The 17,461-nt window shown below is 42.9% G+C and overlaps 2 protein-coding genes across 2 annotated transcripts in view; one reads left to right on the forward strand and one right to left on the reverse strand.

Annotated features, from left to right (window-relative positions):
* Positions 1–103: 103 nt before the first annotated feature.
* acsl2 (acyl-CoA synthetase long chain family member 2) lies at positions 104–12,061 on the forward strand. Its single transcript, XM_079343653.1, has 20 exons — positions 104–220; positions 5,535–5,782; positions 5,895–6,009; positions 6,213–6,277; positions 6,358–6,459; positions 6,971–7,070; positions 7,771–7,949; positions 8,072–8,104; positions 8,285–8,336; positions 8,476–8,549; positions 8,842–8,919; positions 9,019–9,153; positions 9,255–9,389; positions 9,868–10,036; positions 10,322–10,410; positions 10,494–10,610; positions 10,707–10,850; positions 10,936–11,037; positions 11,141–11,212; positions 11,282–12,061. The coding sequence occupies exons 2-20, from the start codon at positions 5,537–5,539 to the stop codon at positions 11,420–11,422; spliced, it is 2,148 nt and encodes a 715-aa protein (XP_079199779.1). The 5' UTR covers positions 104–220; positions 5,535–5,536; the 3' UTR covers positions 11,423–12,061.
* Positions 12,062–13,165: 1,104 nt separating this feature from the next.
* The window catches only part of bin3 (bridging integrator 3), a 32,135-nt gene continuing 27,839 nt past the window's right edge, over positions 13,166–17,461 (reverse strand). The window contains exons 7-9 of the mRNA XM_079343685.1: positions 16,990–17,131; positions 15,792–15,926; positions 13,166–13,502 (exon numbers count right to left, since the gene is read on the reverse strand). Of these exons, the coding sequence (XP_079199811.1) occupies positions 13,356–13,502; positions 15,792–15,926; positions 16,990–17,131 (424 nt within the window). The 3' untranslated portion in view covers positions 13,166–13,355. The remainder of the gene's footprint in view (positions 13,503–15,791; positions 15,927–16,989; positions 17,132–17,461) is intronic.

Below are 17,461 nucleotides of genomic sequence, written 5' to 3' on the forward strand. Positions count from 1 at the left end.
GAATGGCCAGTTAATAAAACGTTTTCCCCTCATGTTTTATTTATCAAACTCAACCACAGGTGTTTAGACGATCAGTGTTTTCATCGGACGTTTTACTACAAAGGTTCTGACCGGAAACAGAAGTCGGAGATCTCGCGCTTGTCTATGGATGGATTTGCTGCTGAACTAGAAAGTTTGTAACACAATCTGAGGAGACTTTGGAGGCCTACAGTTCACCAAGGTGGGTACCGTTTGCTTTCTTTCTTTGTCGCAGGATTATTATTTTTCACTCATTTAATGTCGGTAGACAATAAAAACGCTCACGCTTTGAAGGTTAACTTTACGATGCACAAATACAAGTGAAGTTGCAGCCCACTGAGTTTCACCCGGCGACCGAGCTGAGACTGTGCTGCGGCTGAATCATTCTGTTAACAAACAGTTGTATGCATTTAAAAAAATAAAAAATAAAATTAAATATATATAGATATATATATCTTCAAATCATTCAAGGGTGATAGGCTTTGCTTTGTGACGCTGCGTTCATAGACCATTTGATAGAGTGATTATTTATCTTTTGTCGTGTATTCTGCTTATTTATCAGTTATCCAAAGCTATAAGTGATGTCCCGTTCCTCTGCTGCAGAATTAATGTAGCCTGGGATATAGCAGACACTTGAAAGATATTTTTGCTGCGTCCTTACAAATTCTTGAAAGGCACTGGGGTGCGCTTTTTTGTATCTGTCAAACTTAGCACATAGCTGTGGTATTTTGTTCTTGATCCTGGGAATAATTATAGTTGGATGCTATGTCAGCCTAGAATTGTATTTCCCTGACATTCCTTTCTCCCAACCACAGTCAGTGCATTTCTCATGCTGTGCCTGCTTTGCTTTTTGTTGTCCTTCACCTGCAGCTCTGATATTCTGGGTCATGCAACATGTTTGAAGCTGCCCACATGGCCTTGTTCCAACTCTCTCTTTGAGTATCTGACAGCTCTAGTGTAGGCTGTAGCATGGCTGCAAGATCTGCCACGGTGCACAGAAACACTTACTGATTCAGAGGTGACCTGTGAGGTGTGATGACAGAAAGGCTAAATGTGGGAGACTGCCCTACTCCCATGGTGATGTGCGAACCTGGTGCTGGCGAGAAAAGGCACAACTGTCTGTGAAAGTATTGATAGACTTTGAAGACCTCTGCCCTGTTAGATGTCTGATGAGGTTTTCACCTTTCTGCTTTACCTTATCCCCCTAAAACAAAAACAACAGTGTCATTGTGACCAAATGTGTGTGTTGGTGTGTGTGTGTTCTTCAGGCTTCATTTAGAAATCACAGCCAGAAAACACCAGTGAGTTTCCTTCATTCATTGTTTCCTCCATTCATCGTTTCCTTCTCTTGCTGCCCGGGTAGCCTCACGTGTCCCTGCTCCTCCCTCCCTCTGTAACTCTCTCCTCATCTCCCCTCAGGACGATTCACTCCTCTGGGCACATGGGAAGTTCTCTGAGTTCAGTCCTGCTTGTGTTTGTGTTTGTGGTGTTGGTAGTGGCAGCCCACATAACACTGTCCCCTCTATTTCCCCCCATAAAATCCTTCCCCCTCCTTGTGTCACCTCCTGTAGTTTTTTAGGTCAGAGGGAAGCATTCCCCAGCTCTGCTCTCATCACCACAGAAGCTCTGCAGGCTACTGTATCGAGCTGCTTCTATCTCTGAGTTGCAATTCAGAGAAAGCCAATTGAATTTGAGGGAGGAATATTACTGAAGTCTGGCTCTACAAGAAGGCCATATACATATTTTGAAATGTATTATTTCTGGGTATTTTATGCACACATTTAGAGACAGGAGAGTGGACAGTAGACAGAGTCAGAAATCTGGCAGAGAGAAAGTAGGGAATGACCAGGTTGGACCCAAATCTGGGCCTATACGTACAAACTGCAAAAACACAGGGTCCCTCAACAATATACATATTTTGCATCTGTAACTCTGTAAGGCTTAAACCATCAAATAATTGTCAAAAAAAACCTTATTCTTGGGGCACCTGTTGCCTAGTGGTTTCCATGTACAGAGGTTGTAGCTCTCCAAGTGGGCAGCCAGGCTTTCCTGCATGTTGTTCTTCCCTCTCTCTTTCTCCTTGATTTCTGACTCTGCCCACTGTCCTGTCCTTCTGTTCACGGGTGTTGTCTGTCCTTGTATGATTTTTTTTTTTTTTAAGCTCTTGCCACTGATTGTATTTTTGGACCTTTTTGATGTGCTGTTTGAAGTCCTTTCTGTTCTGGTGCTAAATAATTAGTGCACTGAGTGTATCTGGTTGTATTTCTCTTTTAGGAAAACAAATCTCACTGAGGACGCAAAGATCACAAAACGTTATTGAACATGCTTTATTCAGAGTCATAGCTGGATTTTTTTGTGCTTTAATGTGCAACAAAAACGATCTGTAAAACAATCATTTAAAACCTAAACGGCTGCCTGACTTCGAAGAGGGGTAAGAGATGCACTTTGTCTTTCCTTTTTTAATTCAAATATGGATTTTGATTACAATATCACAATAAAAAAACCCATTCTTCTTCTCACTTTACCAAAGCTTCCTTTGACCCTGTTAGGTTATTTCTCCAATTTTATCCCACTTGTTTTTCTTCAGTCTTAATTCACCCTATGTGTAGCTTGATTTATTAAGGGCTCTGAGAATATGGTATACAAATAACAATTGACATTAAGATCCCTGAAAGTCACAGTTCAGTCACAGATGTTCTAACCAGTTTCTGTTTTTCCACGTTCCACATCCTTCGTGGCTCTCTTGTTGTTGTTGTGTGTGTTTTTTTGGTCACACAGTGTAGCTGTGAGTTTCTTGTGCTCTCAGCTCTGCCTCTGCTTGTCAGACTGCGTAAATGTGCACAGACATGCAGACGGCCTCAGGCTGCTGCCTTCTTCTGAACTTGTGTTCTGCTCTTTCATGGCATTTATCGTTCGCCACTGCTGAATTTTCTTTTATTTTCCATTTTTACAGCAAAGGTTGTTTGACGGATCGGACAACTTTTGCCCCCAAATTTACATTGTATATGTTAAATATCGTAAGAGGCCATTCAGTCATTTTTTTCCTGCTCTTTGCAGACACGATTTGTTTTTATTTTTGTTGTATTCTAGTTTGTTTTCTCATGTGTGTGCTATTTCTTTTGTATGGTGTCTTCCAGGGAGTAAAAGCTTGGAGCACAATGGTCCCTGTCTGGGCCCTGACAATAGGCTTGATGAATGGGAAATCGAGAGAGGAGGGAACGATGGGGAGAGAGAGACAGGGCTACAGGAAACTCTCCTTACAGCTGACTGTCTTTTTCTATTATTTTGTCACATTTCAAAAAGGCCTTTGTTTTCTATATCGTTACCCACTTAAAGGAATCGATGGGATAAGCAGCAGTTTTTGCTACAGCAGGGGAGCAGATTTTAAACTCGGATAAAATTGAGGCTTGAAGTGGATTCTGAGTGTGGCATCATACAGGGAAGGGAGGTAGCGCAGGAGCTTCATGGTCTGAGGGGAGGGAAGGGGTGTGATATCACCCCGTGTTCCCTCTCCCATTGGGTACTGGGGTAGAAAGTGGGTGAGAGGTTGAGGGGTGTGTGGGGAGGGGAGTGCATGTGGGAAAGCAGAGATATATTCATGAGGTGAATTCCTTGCTGGGAGTCCAGAAGGGGCTGTGATGAGCACCTTGGCCAGGTTTTTGTTTGGGGGCTTGAGATGTTCTCAAGTCCCGCCCCCCTCTCTCATATACTCTTAGTCACTTCTGATAGAAACAATAAAATGTTTGGGTTGGACTAAGTCGGTCCCCTCCCTCACCCTATCTCACCGCCAGCCCCTTTCTACCGTACACACCCAGGGGTCTCTCTCATTCTCTTACAGTCCTCATGTTGAATGAAAGGGTGGTACGACTTGACTGAGAGTAACCTCGGAGCCTGTTTCTTTGAAGCCAATCATTATTACTTCCTCATGTCTCTCCACCGCTCACCCCTCCTCCCCAGTGTGCAGCTCAGGCCTTTGCTTCTCTTCTTGTGCCTTCTGAGCAGTGCCAACAACCATGCGTCCCAGTGTGGTACAGCCTTTCAACCGGACTCAGTCTGGGGTTTAACTGTTTAACAAGTGGGGGGAAAAAGTGTCTCAAGATGTCTCCTTGAAGGTTTAAATGTTAAAGGTAAAGTAGACTATAGATTCTCCAGTGGTGGGTTGTAAGATAGAAGTGTAAAAGTCAACTCTTCTGACACCTTAACAGCTCTATACAAGTGCTGATGTGAAGACTATGAAATAAAGAGCACGTTTGTAAATGGTCTCAACTGGGCTAACTTAAAAGGCAGCAACAGTTGGGCTTTTGTAATAGTGTGGGGAGTTAGAAGTGAGTTCATCAGACCTCAGTTGACTGCGTCTCATCTCTGGCATCCCAGGCTAGTCTTACATGCTAACATGATATGCTACTAGCGTAATATATAGTAATCTCTGCTTTAAATGTCACCAGTCAAGTTGCATTTTGGGTAATAGAGTTACCAGGTTTTTCGCCTGCAATGAACATGCTGAGAAAGCGCCAGATAGAAGCTATTTTAAGATTGCAATTCTGCAGCCATTGAATGGCTTCGTCCAAATATTACCCTGCACATGAACTTAACACTGACGTTCAGACGTTGCATGTTTGTAAATGTCCCGCCTTGAAATAGCAAAGTCTTGTTCATCTTCCAACACTGATTCTCTGGGCATGTGATGAATAACTTTTTTTTCAACTGAGTGTCGATTACTAGAAAATCCTAAAACATAAAGCGTCAACAACTTCAAAACTCAGACTCCAAATAAACCTCTTGTTCCTGTCTTTAATGCCTTTATTCTCTCCTTTAAAAAGTACCAACCTGCAGCTTCTTAGTTTAAGATGAAACTTCTTATGAATATGTTTCGACAGATAAAATGGGATTGTACGATTTTAGTTAATTGCTTTATCAGGAACATAATGTGAGTAGTGATTGTCTGGTGTGAACTGTTTCAGTGCGAGGACGTTACTTTTGATTTTTATGATTAAAATTCAACACTTTGAACTCTTGCATTTAGAGACAAGAATTTAGCTGTGCACTTCAACTGTGGGATATTTTACTGCACACACACGTTTATATATTCATTTTGACTATAGAAAGACATTTATTTTATTACTGATATTTCTCAGGCCGATTCAGATATCATTCTAAATTTGACTTCTATTACAAGGTGCAAACTAATTCAAAACAGTCTTTCTTTGTCAACTGAGTTCATGTTCTCTGTCATAAGTATCTATGAACATCAATACTGCTGGAAAACATACAGTTTCAGTTTGTGTGTAATTACGAAAAAAATAATAATCACATTTTAGAAAAGTCAATGAGAAGAGCTTAAACTTTGGACAACTTCTCATCAGAAAGTGATCATTGATCGTCCAGCCTTGTTCAATGTGCATCACGTTTGTGTGGCGCCCTCTGCAGGAGATGCAGCTTGTCTTATATTCCTCTGCTCTATAGCTCTGCTTGACTATTTTTGTTTCTTTTCTTCTTCCCCTCTCCTCTCTTCTCAGCTATGCATTTCCAGGAGTGGTTACGGTCACTCCGTTCCAGCGCTGAGCTCAAAGGATCTGAAACGGAGGACTTCTGGAATCTTCTGCCGTCCCTGCCTCTTTCGTCCTCTCTGTCCTCGCTCAATCTGTCCACCTTCTCTCTGCTGGGTTTAGGAGCTCTTGCCTCTCTCACTGCGTACTGGCTGGTGACCCGTCCTCGGCCCATGCGTCCTCCCTGTGATCTCCAGGCCCAGTCTGTAGCTGTCAACGTGAGTGGATCATGCTGGCTTTGTCTTTAAAGTACTACTTTGTTTTTGTGAATGAATCCTACATCATTATTATAGGAGCGTGATGAAGTTTTGGATTGGGTGTGTGTTTTAGGGAGATCCCAGCTGCAGGCGATCGGCTCTTCTTCAAGATGATTCGCTGCTGGAGTTTTACTACGATGACACCAGGACGGTCTACGACATGTTCCAGCGGGGCCTGAGGATAGCAGGTGTTGATTTATTCTTAACTCAGTTCGCTGACCCTATTCCTGAATTTGTAAACGCATTTCAGTTCTCATTTACATCCTAAACACAACTGATTTGGATATTCATGATCCAAGAGGTCCCTAGATAAAGTTGCATTTCGACCTTCCATGGACCCCACGCTCAGACTTAAGTTAGCATCGATGTGAAACCTTCTGCTGTGCTTTAGGCAATGAACCGTGTCTGGGCTTCAGGAAGCCGGGGCAGCCCTACGAGTGGATCCCCTACACTGAGGTGTGACATGTTTAAATATGACTTATGTTTGATCTCTGACTCTTTGCTGTTTGTTAACTGAGCTCTTCAAACCTCTTCAGGTGGCGGAGCGGGCGCAGGTGCTGGGATCAGGGCTGCTGGCCGCTGGCTGCCAGCCCAACTCGCAGCAGTTTGTTGGGATATTTGCACAAAACAGACCAGAGGTATGAAATAATCGTTGTGAGGATTATTTTATATATTCTCATTCTCCAGAGGTTTCTTGATACGTATCCTTCTCTTAAAGACCGTAATATAACATTTTAGATTTAAATTAAAAAAAATAAAATTGGATTTTTGTTATTGTGCATGCTGAAATTGAGCTTTTTCTCATTAAGAGCTGCAGCTGGGTCTCTAGGGCAACTCTTATTGGATAGAATTCCTCCTCCCAAATGTTTTTTTAAATAAATAACCATCAGGTATTTTTATTATTCCTGTATGATGCGGAAAGTGAAATATCATTTTCTGCTCCATCAGAGCTCTTTACCTCTTATCAGACACATCAAAACATGTGTCTGATGTTTGTTGTGTCAAGATTGATATGTTTGCTGAGTTTCATAAATATGATATGCATGGTGAGGTAAATCATAATGCATTTTAAAATTTTAGATAAAGATCTTAAAAAGCTCCCAGTGGAGATTCTAACCGTGCTGCTTTGTCTCCCTCTGGTGGTCAAAGTGGATTATCTCAGAGCTGGCCTGCTACACCTACTCCATGGCTGTGGTGCCTCTGTATGAAACACTGGGACTGGAGGCCATGGTCCACATCCTGAACCTGGGTGAGAAAACCTGCATGTAGAATCAATTAATTATTATTATTATTATTATTATTATTATTATTATTATTATTATTATCTAAGAGAAAAGGTCACGTCAAGTACATGTTCTATCTCAGCTTTAATTTTTCATTAAACTTCTTTCATTGACTTAATATGTTTGAAATGCAAATTTGCCGTCAAAATTGTAACATGAAGTCATAAGCAGTTTGATTTAAAATGTGAATAAGATTTGACATACAGTTACCCACTGTCCACCACTGGTTACCAGTTTGGACCTGCAGTGCATGTTGATGGCCTTTGAAAAAGTTTTAAATAATGGTGTGAAACAAGGATCATCAACTGGCGGCCTGCAGGCCACATCCGCCTGCAGGCCGCAAGATCTTGTTATCCAGCTCCCAGAATATAAATGATCTCAGCTGGTCTTAAACAATAAACATACAAACAAAATCCCTTGGCTGAAATACTCTGATCAGGTGACACTTCTTCTTCACTTGGCTACACAGCTGTCCGACTTAAGTGCAATCATATTTTAAAGTCTGGCCCCATCAGTGTCTGTAAAGAAATTAACTGGTTTCTAAAAAGCTCTTTTTAATATACAGTATTTTTTAGTAATAGTTGTTTATCAGTGTGTTTGTTTTTGTACTATGACATTCCTGTGGGGTTTAGTGAAGTTTGTGATTTTTGTTTTGTGTCTTCTTAGCTGAGATCTCTTTGGTGATCTGTGATCGGGAGGAGAAAGCCACGGCTCTGTTAGAGAACAAGGAGAGAGGCGTGACTCCGACGCTCTCCTGCCTGGTTCTCTTTAACGATTTCAGCGAGGCCTTTGTGCAGAGGGCGAAGAAATGTGAGGTGGAGGTTTTGAAACTGGAGCAGCTCATGGTGAGCGGGTTGGAAGTACTACGTCCCTGTAATGTAGACTCATTTAAGTGTTTCCCCTTTAATTAAGTCATCTATGGTGATATGTAAATTGTATGAATAACTCCTCCTTGTCTACTTCTTAGGACCTGGGCAGGCAGAACCTCAAAGATCCTGTGGTGAGTCTATCAGCTGCTACATCAATCTGGTCCCAGTAAATAGCTAATCCTCCGCTAAATTCCAGGATTACAGTGTTATCCTTATAAGATATCATTAACGCTCACTTGTAAACATGGCTTAAATTAAGTGAGGAGGTAGCCTGTTGTCACATTCTCATGTTTTATTGCCTCCTGCTGCAGCCGCCCCAGCCTCAGGATCTGGCTGTGGTTTGCTTCACCAGTGGAACCACAGGTAGCGTCTTGATTTCTGCCTAATTATGCTTCACTCACATCGTTAGTCAAGTGTCCTTCAGTGCCCACTAACTAACCTCTCCTCATGGCACCGCTCTAGTTTCCTTTGCACTGCAATAATGCCTTGTTTATTTATCTAGGAAAGCCCAAGGGAGCCATGATCACCCACGGCAACATCGCCTCCAACACTTCCTCTGTCATTAAGATCCTGGAGGTCTGTCTACACTTCCACCTCCTTGTTTAATTGAGAACAGGCTCACAGCTAGCATCACGTCCCATCTGCGCGTGTCTCTGTGTCTCCAAACTGTCCCTTTCCCTGCTGTGGCTAATGGTATGATTAATTGGCTGTTTGATTGCCCCTGTCACTGCCAGGTACTTTAACTAATTGCCCCTGTATAAAGACTCTGCAATCTAACTGCTGCTGAAAAAGACTTACGGAGTGTTTGATTGCCTGTGAGGCTTTTATCTCTCCCCTGTGCTTCGCTCATTTTTCTGTTTTCTCTCAGGGTTCGTTTGTGATCCGGCAGGAGGATGTGTCGATTTCATACCTGCCACTTGCCCACATGTTTGAGAGGATGATTCAGGTAGTTGATCCAACTCTCAGACAGACGTGTGCATGTGCGTGTGCGTGTGCGTGTCTGTCTGTGTCTTTTAAACATAAGCTACATTTATCTCTGTCTCAGGTCTCCATGTTCTGCCACGGGGCCAGAGTAGGATTCTACCAGGGCGACATTTCTCTTCTTATGGATGACATTAAAACTCTAAAGCCGACCTTCTTCCCTGTTGTCCCCCGCTTACTCAACCGCATCTATGACAAGGTCAGTAAAAACATCTACATGTTATAACGTACGGGGCACTAAGAGGGCTAGCATCATGTTTTTTGTTTGTTTGTGAACATTTTCACTTTTTTCCTATGAAGATCCTGGGTTCGGTGACCTCTCCTTTGCGGCGAGCTTTGCTTCACTTTGCTGTGAAGAGAAAACAGGCGGAACTCAGCAGCGGCATTGTGCGAAACAACAGCCTGTGGGACAAACTGGTGTTCAACAGGATCCAGGTCAGTTGTTTGAATCTCAATGTTATTTCCTTATTTTGCTGCCGATAAATATCACAACTTAAGACCTACGCAACCAGGCCTGTCAGACATGAACCTCCAAAGAGACTGTGATTACCCATCTGTCTTTTATGACTTATTTCCCATCAGTCATTGACTCTAAAGTGGTCACTGCATATATTTTTTTGACAGAATTCGACACAAAAGTTCAAGTACACCAGCAGCCCTACATATAGTCAATGCGTTTCTATCCAAACTTTACAAGCATAGCAGTGTTCCAGTAATCAATGCCAAAATCACCCAGAGCGCTTCAGTCCTGTGGGAAAGTATTGGAGAAGCAGGACGGTTTTGGCTCATTATGGTCAGTGTAGACGGAAATATGGTCTGCGGTGGAAAAAAAAGAAGTTATTTTTTGCTTGTATCTACAAGACAATTGTTTTTGAATCATACTTATACTCTGCCTGCACGACTTGTGTATCAGGCCAACCTAGGAGGAAATCTGCGGTTTGCTCTGACGGCCTCAGCACCCATCTCCCCCACGGTGCTGTCCTTTCTAAGAGCCACGCTGGGCTGTCTGATCTTTGAGGGTTATGGACAGACAGAGTGCACTGCAGGCTGCACTTTCTCTATGCCAGGAGACTGGATCGCAGGTCAGATACCTTAACATTGTGAACATTTGTTACAATCTGTTATTAAAATTAGTATTGCAATTTTTTCGATTGTGGCAGGTCAATAAAATGCCAGACAGCTGAGACAAATGGTCATCACATCACCCAGAGTCACACGTTTTTTTGTCAAACCAGCAATTGAAAACCCCAAAACTTGCCATTAAAAGCCTGAAAGAATTTTGAACTTGTTTTCTCTGTATCACGTTTTTCTGTGTGCGCCTCTGCTGTTAACCCTGTGCTAAGGAGTTGTGTGGATGTCTTGGTCAGGTCATGTTGGTGCTCCTTTGCCCTGTGCCATGGTCAAGCTGGTAGACATTCCCGACATGAACTACTATGCTAAAAATGGAGACGGAGAGGTGAGCTACTATTAAGATTTCAAACAACAAATTTGACTGAAAAGCCTTTTGATGCTGGAGTTTTCCACATCTTCTTTTGTCAGATCTGTATTCGTGGCCCCAGTGTGTTCAGAGGTTACCTGAAGGACCCAGAAAGGACGGCTGAGGCCTTGGACAGTGACGGCTGGCTGCACAGTGGGGATGTGGGCCAGTGGCTCCCAGTAAGATTTCACAAGATCATCAGAGCATAGTTGAAAGATCACCATTTTCTTGTCAACTGTAAGCAATTTTTTCCCCACCTCACTTTCTTCCATCAGAACGGGACACTCCGCATCATTGACAGGAAGAAGCACATCTTCAAGTTGTCCCAGGGAGAGTACATTGCTCCAGAGAAGATTGAAAATGTCTACATGCGTTGTGTTCCTGTGCTGCAGGTGTTTGTGCATGGAGAAAGTTTACAGGTACGATACAAACTATGAATGTAGTCCAAAGCTGAGCAGATTGAACCTGTTGTGGTGCAATTCTAAAGATTTTTCTCATTTCCAGTCTTTTTTAATAAGCATAGTTGTGCCCGATCCTGAAGTATTTGTCGACTGGGCAAAAGAGCGAGGAATTGTGGGATCATATGAAGAGCTGTGCCAGAATCCTGTATGTTTAATAAATCCTTTATCAAATCACTTCACTTAATCACTTAAGATGCATGACTGTATGTTTTTGAACCAAAGTGATTGGGTTATTGATCTTCCATCAGGATGTGAAGAAGGAAGTATTAGAGGACATGAAGGCTGTGGGGAAGGAAGCCGGGTTAAAGTCATTTGAACAAGTAAGAATGTTTTTCTTTTATTAGGAGCCACAAACCTCTACGATACCAACTTTTTCTTTCGTCTCTCAGGTAAAGGACATTTACCTGCACCCAGAGACATTCAGTATCGCCAACGGCCTTCTCACCCCAACGCTAAAAAGCAGACGTGCAGACATCCGCCGAGTCTTCCAGGAACAAATATCCAACATGTACAGCAAGACGGCCATATAAAGGACTCTATTCAGTGAACAGCTCATAGAGGCTTCTGTTGTCAAAGAGAGGAAACATGGGACAGATACCGCTTAACGCCTAGCAGTGCCTTATCTCATACTTGGGTATATTATGGGATATTAAGTTTTACCTCACGTCCACCTCTTGCACAAATTCAAAATGTGTTAACTCTTCACATAACAGATTAGAGCAGTGGAACCAAACCACATTTCCTTTTTTTTATTCCAATGTCACAAATTCAGAGTTTAGATTCATGATTTGGTTTACTAATTCTTTTTTTATCCTTCACTTAAAGTAAATTCTTTTAAACTAACAAGGGTTTTAACCAGCAATGAATTGTGTAAACAAATGTCTGAACTGTATATATTGGTAATACTGAGAATGTGGACAGTGGAGTGAAACGTGACACAAATAAAGGTTAGTAAGAAAAGTTCTTGTGATTAAATGTCACGTTACTAAAGACCACAACTCTTGCACTCACCCTGAAACATGCAGTAGACTTAAAAGCAACAGATCATTTCATTGAGTCATTTTATTTCACTTGTGATTGTATACTGACATGACAGATTGTAATTTTAATACATCCAAGACTCTAATACAAACTAAGTGTCATGTTAATAAAAAATATCCTCTACCTTATCTTAAAACTTCATTCTTTAGAAAAACACCTTCATGAAGACAGTTCAGTTACAGAACACAAAGACTTTCCTTTGATAACCTGAAATGAAAACACGTCTATTAAGAAATAAATACATCACTTTTTGTGTAACGAATCAAAAGAAATAAACTGACACGATCTGTGAACAATTATTTTAGGCCCATTGGCCGGAGCATGTTCAGAAAACTGAGGCTGTACCTGTTGAGCTTCAAATCAAAGGGATAGAAGGGCAGATGTTATAAGTTCTTTATATATATATATGTATAACTTACATTGTATGCGCCTGTTTAACAGTCTGACCATAAGAACAAATGCTTGCCTGCTACAGTTTCCTCTTATTGTTTTTGTCTTAGTGATAAGGTAAGAACAGTTGTTATTTCCTCGTGTAGGCGGTTGTGCACCCTCGAAATCAAATTTAAATTCTTGCAAACATCCAAACTGAGGCACAACAGTTGATTGCCATTGATTGCTGGCTGAAAGAAAAGAAATTGCGTGTCATGCTTGGTGTTATCCACCAGAGGGAGCACCAGCCTTTGATTTGGACCGTTATTCTTCAGTAAACAAAGTTCTTCTCTCCACAAGCCTGAGTGGTCGACCTTCAGACACTGCTTCACCATCTCACTTAACACGAGCATGTTTTCAACATTACATCCACTGTCAGGAAAGGTAGGCACATAATGTAAAGAGTGATGCCAACAACACCATCCTGTACACCCCAGTAAAAAGCCCTCACACATCATGGCACAGAGCTAAATACTGAGATAACCAGCTGAACGTGTTCTTGCTGATAACCTGCAGTGCATTAAGTAACATTCAGTCTGTAGTGTTTGTAATTTCAGGGTTGGGTAATAAAAAGTGTATTTCACAGATTGTTGGTAACATAGCAGATGAGAACAATAAAAACACTTCCGTGCTCATTTCCTACTTTGGAAACAATTGTCTATAGACATCTCTGAAACCAAGAAGTGTAACCTTGTTAATTAGTTCTGACGAGAATTGTTTGAGTCCTTACTGAAAAAAAACAACAACATATTGGCTTATAATGTTGCACTTGGCTGATGGCTTAGTTAATGTGGCATTTCAGCTGTAGAGGGAATGAGACATGAAAATATAGTGCAAGAGGAATGAGGGGTGATGAAGCCATAAAGGAAACAAACTAATAATCAGGTTAAGGCTCCTGCTGTCTCTTTGAGCTGTGCGAAGGAGCCTGAAAAGAGTGCAGTCCATTTAGAGAGGCATGAAAGGAGCCCTTCTCGCCGTTTCTGCTCGCCTCTCTCAGTCGTCAGCGACAATGGACAGAGCACGCAACTCGCTGAGCTTGGCCTCGGTCTCCCTCTCCCTCTGCTCATCAGTCAACCCTGCCTGGTCGATCTGGTCTGTGAGGTCGCTAAAGATGTTGTACATTTCAGTGAAATAGACAACCTGGGGGGCATAAAGAAAAAGACAAAGACTGAGTTAGTGATGGTAGAAAGAAAAGGGATGTCTTTCCCTGTCAGGACACAGTCGGTCCACAGACATTTCTTCAAAGCTTCTCCAAATTCAAACTCTGTTCCCTATCACACTGTCTAACCTTACTTTTACTTACACTATTTGGAAGCTGCTGGTCTCAAACCTCTTCAACCCTGCTAATGAGAAGTGATTCAAGGGGAGAAGAGGAAGCCCACAGATATCAAACAACTCCGACAAAGCCCCAAAAACCCAGCACTTCAGCGGGTAGTGACCCTGCTTCTCTCTCCCAATCTGAACAAGAGATAGAGAGTGTTCACTGAAAGCTTTCTTGACACTTCCCACCCCTGCTTCTTCCCCTTAGTTCATGAGTCAGGCTCCCCTGAGAGTTGCTTTGATGATTAATAGACTTTAATCACATTACAAGACTCCAGAAGAGTAGGCAGAGAATGAAAGTACTGGGAAATACAACCCCTTGAAACCCACACACACACACACATCTCAATATTTATTCATGCAGAGATACGTACGATAAACCGTGCTCTTAAGGGGGCATTGTTGGCTTTTCTCAAGTTGCACGCGTTTCCTATTGTAGGCCAAAACAGAAAGACCAACCGAGATAGCAGTCGGAGAACTGCGTACTGATTTGCTCAAGGTCGTGACAGAATGAGAGCAAGGTCAAGTTGGAAATGAACTACGAATCACGCTTAGATACAGAAATGTTGGTCTCACTCCGTCAGGACGAGATTTGACAATGTCCGGCAAAAAAAAAAAAAAAAAAGTCTCAACGACTTTGTTCAGGTCAGGCTTTTAAGTTCTCAGTCTGATGGACCTGTGGATGTTTATACTGATATTTGCCACCTAAACCACATGAGTGGGCCATAAGTATCGGGTGACTGCTGTTTGTGGGGGTAAAGCGGATATTTTTTCCTTGAAAAGTGGCTTGTTGACAGGACCGTCGGAAATGCCCATATGACCAGTGATGATAATGTACACCAGATCAGTGTCTGGGTGCCCTCTGGAGGAGAAGACACTCTATTATTACAATTAGTCGAGTCACCACGAGGAGTAAACGCAGCCTTGTACAACTGTGACCACCTACGATCCAGAGAGGAGCCTTTGGGTGAAGCAGAGCTTCAATTACCATGACTTCTGTCTGTGCATTTCAACATACCCCAGACCCAAGCGGCTTAGTATTTATACAGAGAGGTTACACTCTGACCTCGAAGCCTACAAAATAATGAATAATTTAAGTCGTGTTCTATTCAGGAAGTCTTTAAACAATGAGAGACCACTGTTTCAGGAAACAAAGAAAAAAAATGTAATCATGCGTTTTTCAGAATGAACAAATGCAGCAGAGATTCAAGACAATGTCTCAATTCAGGAACATCTGTACAGGTGGACGGGTCAGGCCAAGTGTCCCACTGACAGTCGCTGGATGGGACTCATGAAGCCGAAGGCTCGCAACAAAAGCAGCCTTTGTGTCTTTTCCTGCTGCCGCTGGGAGCTGAGCAGCAACAGCGGCTGGGAGAGAAGGGAGTGGAGGATAATACTGAGCACATGCAGCAGCAGCAGAAGGCTGGGGAAGAGGTCCTCTGTTCAACTGGCCACCCACGTGTGGCTGCGAGTGTGTTAACATTTGTGGTTGCTCATTCATGTGTGTAAGCTACATGAATAAACACAATAGGGAAACATTATAAGAGAGTTATTTTGACTATTAAGAGCTCCTGCAGCGCATGAAACAAGAGAAAAACAGGATTTAACATTAAAAGAGAAAAGCATGTTTGTGGTTTAATGCTAGCTTTAACTTCAAAGCACTTCATAGAAGTCCTTCATTGTCATTAGGTCCAGGATAATCTAGTTTACCAATTAGGAGTGTGCCAGTGACAGTCCCAAAGAGGAAATGAGTCGGGCAGGCAGGTGTGGGGCGGGGGAGGGGGACATGGTGGCGCTCTCTTGAGACGCCCAGCTGCTTTAAGAGAAGCTTCAGGTTGGATAATGTCTCTCTGCGGGGCTGCAGCGGAGCCAGACAGCGGAGGCCTTCCTGGACTAAACGCAGGAGTGTGGGCCGTCGCTGGGGGTTAATCACATTAGAGCCGCGGAGAGGGAGACAGACTCCAAGGATTATACACTCCCTTCCATCAGACACTTTATTCGCCGTTTAACCAACAATCAGGGCGTAACAGATCATTGTAGGGTGGGTGAGCATGCGGGCGTGAGTGCTGCATTGTGTGTGCGCGCTTCCCCATGAGGGCGATGACTAACCTGCGCCCTGATAAGAGCCTCAAAACTGGGCTGGAAGTAGTCGATGCGACTGTGGTAGAACTTAGGCATCTCGTCCAGCAGCTGCTTGTTCTTGGCCTCAAAGTCTTCCCTGACCGGTCGCAGCTCCTCTCTGGCCTTTGGGTGCAGAGGAAACAAAAATCAACGGTTCACCAGCGGTAACTGGCAGTGTTAAATTTACATAACGTCCCCTCGTTTAACCTTCAATATCATGCCATTTTATTTTTTCCATCACATTCTTCCTCAAAACACTGGTGTTAAACATTATGAGAAAAACAAAAACCTGTTAAGAAAAACAAGTTAGATTAAAGTATTTCAACACTGGAGTCTCTCCTGTGCTTTTTTCTTATTGTTCAGAGAGATATTTGCCTAATTCCAACGGAGAAGCAGTGCAAAAAAAGGCTGTAATCACGACCACAGTGAGGAGGAGTGGGTAATGTGGGCAGACTTGGCTGTGAGTGGACTCCAGCACCACTGATCTGTGTGTGAATGTATTAGTGGGTAGTCTTCTGTAGGCATGGAGTTATGGAATGCACAATGGATATGTGTGAGAGGGTGAGAATTTGATTTATTAAGGGGAAGGGGTAGCTGCTATATTCAAGCGACATATTGTTTAGCTGCTGCAGTCATTAGTTAGTTGTCTTTACACATGCCAGTTTAAATGGCATACGAGCACTTTGTTAGGATCATTTCTTTAAGTGCACATGGATTCAAAGGGCAGCGATGCAGGGGCCTCTTCAAGGCTTTGTTCCCCTGACAGTGCTTTTCTCAACGTGTGTGGGTGGCTCGCCATGTGAGGATGTGTTAGAGGCAATGGCATAGGCAACACTGCAGCGCTATCTGTGAATGTGTGCGCTTCTGTAGTGGCTTCATACTGTGGATGTGTGTGTGTCTACAATTCTCAATTACGTGCCTGTAGATGTGCAGCAGTGCCTTTTTGAAAAGGCACTACTTGAGAGCCTGGTAGCTTGCGTGGGTGAAGGAGCGCACATGTACAGTATGCATGTGCTCAACTATTTCTGTTCATACCCAGTCAGCATTTGTGTCTTTTCCCACTTATTGCGCTCTATTCACAATACGTGCAACATGCAAGAGCAAGTGAACTCTGCTCCTGTGCAGATAGAGGTAGCATTGGAGAGGACCAACACGTGCACTGTTGCACGCTTTTAACTCACAGTACCTGATGTAGTTTGACCATGATGGGCCCCGTTTTTTCTTTCTCCTCATACTTTTCCACTTTCGATTGCAGCCGTTTGTAGTCCTGCAGCGCCTGCTCCCGGCGCTTCACTGCCATGTTGAGGCTGGGGAAGACGCCGCCATACCTGCACACAGCAAACAGACAATCTGAGCATTCTCTGAGATGACCAACAGGGCACTATACAAAACACACACACACACACACACACACACACACACACACACACACACACACACACACACACACACACACACACACACACACACACACACACACACACACACACACACACACACACACACACACACACACACACACACACACACACACACACACACACACACAAATACAATCATGTAATCAAAAAATACCCAGACACGCACTTAAATGGGGAGAATAAAATCACGGAATCCTTTCAAGGAGAAACTCAAATCATTAAAGCAGTCGTCTTTTC

The sequence above is a fragment of the Symphodus melops genome (genome assembly GCF_947650265.1).
Source record: "Symphodus melops genome assembly, chromosome: 1".
NCBI lineage: Eukaryota > Metazoa > Chordata > Actinopteri > Labriformes > Labridae > Symphodus > Symphodus melops.

Coding starts and splice junctions, on each gene's coding strand:
- acsl2 (XM_079343653.1), top strand. CDS start 5,537: ATGCATTTCCAGGAGTGGTTACGGTCACTCCGTTCCAGCGCTGAGCTC. Junction 9,154..9,254: donor TCAACCGCATCTATGACAAG/GTCAGTAAAAAC, acceptor TTTCCTATGAAG/ATCCTGGGTTCGGTGACCTC. Junction 10,851..10,935: donor TGCATGGAGAAAGTTTACAG/GTACGATACAAA, acceptor TCTCATTTCCAG/TCTTTTTTAATAAGCATAGT.